Source organism: Mesitornis unicolor, unplaced genomic scaffold (assembly GCF_000695765.1).
Source record: "Mesitornis unicolor isolate BGI_N332 unplaced genomic scaffold, ASM69576v1 scaffold5844, whole genome shotgun sequence".
NCBI lineage: Eukaryota > Metazoa > Chordata > Aves > Mesitornithiformes > Mesitornithidae > Mesitornis > Mesitornis unicolor.
This window is the reverse complement of record NW_010179290.1, coordinates 7,818-13,337: the sequence shown is the minus strand read 5'-3', so window position 1 is coordinate 13,337 and position 5,520 is coordinate 7,818. Positions and strand designations below refer to the sequence as shown.

Sequence of the window (5,520 nt, the reverse complement as noted above, 5' to 3'; positions counted from 1 at the left end):
AATTTCGGTTTGAAACATTCCAGAGATTTAAGGCAGTCTGACACTCCAAGCTCGAGTGCTTTGTAGCTACGTACAGAAGCGTTCCAGCTGCCCTTGTGTCCATGGTGTGGATGTTTGACGTGAAGACAGCTTGTTTATGGCTGGTTTTTTGCACACCAGCCAGTAACCATGCTAAAATTTTCTAGCCTACCAGGACTTCATAGACATACAGAAAATCAGTAGGCTTAGTACAAGCCTCTATGCATGGTGTCTAAACTGCCAGAGTGCCATAACACTACTTTGTACCAAGACTAGCCAAGTCAGTGTCTGTTATACAAATACATGCTCAAAATTTCATTTTAGCAACAAATATGCGCTGTTTCCATAATTCATAATTATTAAATGGCTTTCTACAGTTTTGTAAAGCAAAATAGGTTTTAGATACCCATGCACAACCAAGCTGTGGGAGATATTGCTAGAAATACCAACCAACTTTTCTGAGCTTTCTGTAGCTAAATCGTACCAGATTGGATTTTTTTTTCTTTTTTCTTCTTTCTCCAGTTGCAGAGATTATATAGGAAGTACCTTAGAGCAGAGAGCTTTAGAAAGGCTCTAGTTTATCAGAAGAAATATCTCTTGCTGCTTCTCGGTGGATTTCAGGACTGTGAGCAAGCAACCCTCTCTCTAATTGCACGTATGGGAATCTACCCCTCGCCTGCAGACCTGCAGCTTTCTGGGTCACGTTCCCGTCCGTTCACCAAGTTCAGATGTGCAGTCAGGGCAATCATCGCTGTATCAAGGTAAAGCCAAAACCCTCGCTGTCTCTCATACATGGTGTTTTCTTCAAAGTTTTAAAAATGGATAGTTCCTATGGTTTAGACTACATTAATATGAAGCAAAAGAGTCAGCACTAAGTTGGGTGCATTCTAAACTAAAGATTTATAAAAAGCTGCTTCTGTCTTGAGAGAGACCCAGCTGTGATATATTTGAGAATCAGTGCGCAGCAATCACAAACTGATGTCCTTTCAGGTCTGACCTGTATCTGTTTGGGCTCACTGGATAGTTTGTCTTGTATCAGAATGGGATCATGTCATCGGTGATGGTTTTCCTCTCTTGAGTTTCATGTCAACAAAGCATTTAATATGAAAATTTAGTGTATTTTTGCTTGTTTGTAATAATCGTACAAATGTGTTTTGTTACTAAGGTTAAAGTTTTTGGTGAAAAAGTGGAACAAAGTTAGCAGGCAGAGCGTGCAAGGCGAAACCACTTCTCACAGTATAGGAGGTAATACGGGTAAGCGTTTTGGACACGTATGTTGTTACTCTTTAGTGATGTGTTTCATTTAAAAACAAAACCAAAAAAATACTCACAGAAGTGGCAAAACATGTTTATATGATAACACAAATGTGTGTATCCATTTTCTGAGCACAATCATTTCAAGTTTAAAGGATATTGTAAGAAGTTACAACTGAAAACTTTCTGAATTTGTGACTTACAACAGTGGCAAGCTCCTCCTCTTCTCCCTTTACTGAAACTGCTCAAGCTGTGAAACCATTTCCTGTGTTCTTGAAACTCATCAGAGAATTTTGTTTTGTACGGTTTGAAGCTACCTGTGATGGAAATTAATGCCATGAGTTATTAATAAGACAAGGATAAACACTGTTGTACTAGTATTAAAATGGGTACTTGTGGTATCGGAATAAGTCTTAGAAGTGGTGAAAGAGGGTTTCAAGTGGTTCCAGAGGGTCAGAACCACTATTTTCCCATAACTGTTTTTTCTGGAGTTTATTACATGCTATCAAAATGTAGCGGATGGATGGCTGGTCTGATGCAGTTTGGTAAGGACTGTGTTCCTTTAAGTGACTCATGAATGTGTTGGTAAGAATTTGAACAAATATCTTAATGCAGTACCACTACTGTGGAACTGTTACGTGTTGTGTAATATTCCATTACTTGTGGCTTTTCAATACTAAATAAAACTCAGCTGAAATGGCACATTTTTTCATTACCTGGCAGTACATGATTTTCACTGTTCTAAGTTGCTGAAAATACTTCATTAAAAAAAACCAACCAACACACAGAAAAACAAAACAACAAAAAAACCCCTTTGTGGTGTGGTTCCTATGAAACTTGAATCCTGAAATGCATGCTGAACTTTCTACCTCACTACAGAATAGCATCTTGGCAGCCTCATTATAAAATACTTTATTTCTTTTTGTGATTTAAGGGACTTGTTAGAAGGGGTTTTTATTCTTCAATGAAAACAAAACACTACCACCACACCTCCCTCCAAAACCTTCACCAAACCAAACAAAAAAATACCCTCCTTTCTTGGCTGTCTCTAAAGCTGGAGAGTAGAAGTCAACAGTAACATATGGTTAGAGCAAACACAATAAGTATTACAGTTTCTTGAAAAGATATTTTGCTTATACCAAAGTGGCCCCTGCATGGATATAGCAACAGCTACTGAAAAAGCAAATCTGGAGAAAGAAAACAGTGCAAGTTCTCCATTTGCAGGATACAGTTGTTTTGCATTAAAACTTTTTGTTGAATCTGGTTAAAACAAACCACCAAACGAAAAAAGCAGTTAGCTGTAGAAAATTTTAGCTGCATTTAAAACCAAGGACAATTGTACTCTGCTGTAATTCTTGTGGGCTTTATTGGTTGTGTTTATGATAGCCTGTTTTGATGGTTCCCAGCATATATTTTTAAACTGTTTTGTATTTGACACAGCCTGTGGTACTAGAACAGACATTCTGAAAGAGCAGCACCACCCAGTCATCCACCTCAGCTCTCCCCCGACCCGGGACATGGGGCTGTGCTACAGAACCAGCTCTGCAAGATCCATGAGCCGCTCCCCAAAATCCTCGCACTGCTTACATACCAGGTCAGACCTCAGTCTCTGCCTGTGTTTAATCGCCCCCATCCCATCGGGGGGGACAGTCTCGTAAAAATGTAACCACTTATTGGAGGAGATACTTGAACAAGAAGGGGAATTTTGTTTTCTCAGGTCTGATGAATGCTTGCTTTCTTTGAAAATGCTACAGGAGAAGAAAACTTCTTGCTTGCTTTGAGCATGTCTGACGTTCTTGGACTGAGAGCACTGAGTGGTGTTCCTCAATTGAATTTGGACAGGCTGCAGGATTTACAATGGCTATATGATAGCCTTCTTTGAGGGGTAATTCTTGTTGCCTTTGGCATCCAAGTTGGAGATTAATTTTTGAGCATCCTGTGGAAGCTGCTTCCCTGCCATATGACAGTGTTGCACTAATATCAGCTGCCTGCAGACTTGGTGCATGCAGTGCAGTTGCAGTTTTTAATGTACTGTGGCCAATTCTGTGCAGAAATACAACCCCAGCAACTTGTTGCTGGGTTGGATGTCACAGGTGACATTCTGCACGTCACAGGTGACATTCTGCACAGTGCTGCTAAGACAATGCCCGAGCTGCACGCTCCACATTTGAGTTGGAGAAAGGTGACCTTCAGTCATTACTGACTTTCCCACTCCCAGGCTCTCCTAGGACCCAGAGTAACCTTAGATCTTCAAAGGCCATTACAGGGTGTAGTGTCTCCTCTCCCAACCACTCTTCATGTGTGGCTTTATCTTTAAAGTAAGGGTTTGCAGGAGTTGATGTGGAAGGCAGCTGTGCTCAGTGCCATCAGCCTGGGACATGTTTGTTTCTTAACCTTCTTACTGCATTAGAAATTTGAACCAGCAGGCAAGAATTTTCTTCATAAACAAAAAAAAGAGTAGCAAGGAAGTAGCTGTGGTGATCTAGAGGTATGATCCACATTATTTTAGGTTTTTTTAACATTGCTGACTGATTTGGGGGACAGGACAGTGGTCATCATGAAGGATAGATAGTGTTCTCGTTTGCAAATAATTTAAAACATTTTGGAGAGTTAAGAGACCTGCAAGCATTTCCCAAAAGACTTAATTCTCCCTCACTGTGTTCCTCTGTCATGGCATGTATCTGGGTCCAACAGCCAAAACTAGTAGCTGGCATCTTACCTAGCAAGAAAAGTAATCTGTGTTGTATGGAACAAGAACATTAATAATCGTAGGCCCCGACTGATTACTCAGGGTGACTGGGTTAGTGGTAGCTCAAGTCTAATGTGCACCTGAGAGAGGTTAAACGATGCCTGATGCTGCTTTTGTTTCCTGGCAAAGTTATACAAAGGGAAGGGATGGATGGGAACTGCCTTCTGCTAATCAAAAGGTGCAGCTGAAGGAATAAATCCTTACTCCAAATAGGAGCGTGTTTGCACAGTGTCTCCTCCAATGTGTGTTTCTGCTAACATTTGAAATTTATTGTTAATGTCCAGAAAGCAGACACAGCGTACCAGCTGAAGGGTCCCCTTTTTCAGTCTTGTCCTTCAAGAGACCTTTTTACCTGCTGACCAGGAGAGTACGTGCCTGGATGCAGCATGCTTCAGGCCTTCTCCACAGAGGCGAGTCTCTTCTCACTTGGCTGTTTGGACTTGTCTCTGACTGCAGCTTTCTTATCAGAGGGACTTAGTGTTGCATTTCAGCAGAGAGATTCATAGATACTCCATAGATTCATGTATACTCCAGCTTTTATCAAAATATCCATACAAAGCTGCCAGGTCTATATTGTTTTATATCTGATTTTTTGGTGGTGGTTTTTACTGTTGTTCTAGTTTGCTTTGCATTGAATTACTGCCAATATGAATGTAACGTTATTATATTTATTTGAGAGCGTGTCATGAGAAGAAGAAAATGATTTGTTTTCCTTTTTAAGATTGCATCTATCCGCAAGTTCAGCCTCGGAGAAGTCACTTGCACCGACTCAGGATCCTGAACAATCGCTGACAGAATACATCCATCGCTTGGAGGTTATCCAGCAAAGACTAGGGGGTGTGCAACCAGGTAAGAACAACCCTGTTAGCCCTCAGGGCTGCCAGCAGTCCAGGCTGTTTTTTGCAAGGTTCTACCTATATATTACCTATAACACATACAAAGAGCATAATTTTAACAACTAATTATAATTATTGGAGGGGAAACTAAGTCTGCTAAATGAAACCTTATTGTGAATCATATCTAAAACTAGTCCAAGTGTGGCATTTCTCAAAATAAGTTTAGTTATAGTCTTCAGAGATAAGGCTGAATAATTTCACGTGATTCTTCCCTTAAAAAGCCTAAATAAGCAAGTGTTGCAGTTTAAATGAAGTTTTGTACAGAGTTACTTTGCTTTAAAGTCAAAGATAGCATCATAATAGCTGAACAGGGCTTTCTGTGCAGCACAAACTATACTTCCCTTATTTATTGCTTCCGTATTTTCCATAGCAGATTAAAAATAAAATTGGAGGCTGGTAAAAACAGGCATTTAGTTCTAAGATTGACTGAAGAGCACACAAAGGATTGTAGTTCCACCTAATCTTTGCTATTTAAAACACTTCCACCTAATTTCTAGACTAAATTTACTTAGTTTAATCTCTGAGTTACTCGCTCTTGTTGTATCGCAGTTACATCACAAAATTCCTTGTCCCAAGGAAGAACTTACAAACTGTCATCGCATC

The 5,520-nt window shown here is 40.1% G+C and overlaps 1 protein-coding gene across 1 annotated transcript in view; it reads left to right on the top strand.

Annotated features, from left to right (window-relative positions):
• The window catches only part of PCNT (pericentrin), a gene marked incomplete at both ends in the record, with an annotated part of 23,878 nt that extends 22,606 nt beyond the window's left edge, over positions 1 to 1,272 (top strand). Inside the window, 2 exons of the mRNA XM_010182711.1 lie at positions 541 to 779; positions 1,184 to 1,272. Coding sequence (XP_010181013.1) covers positions 541 to 779; positions 1,184 to 1,272 — 328 coding nt within the window. The remainder of the gene's footprint in view (positions 1 to 540; positions 780 to 1,183) is intronic.
• Between the last annotated feature and the right edge of the window lie 4,248 nt (positions 1,273 to 5,520).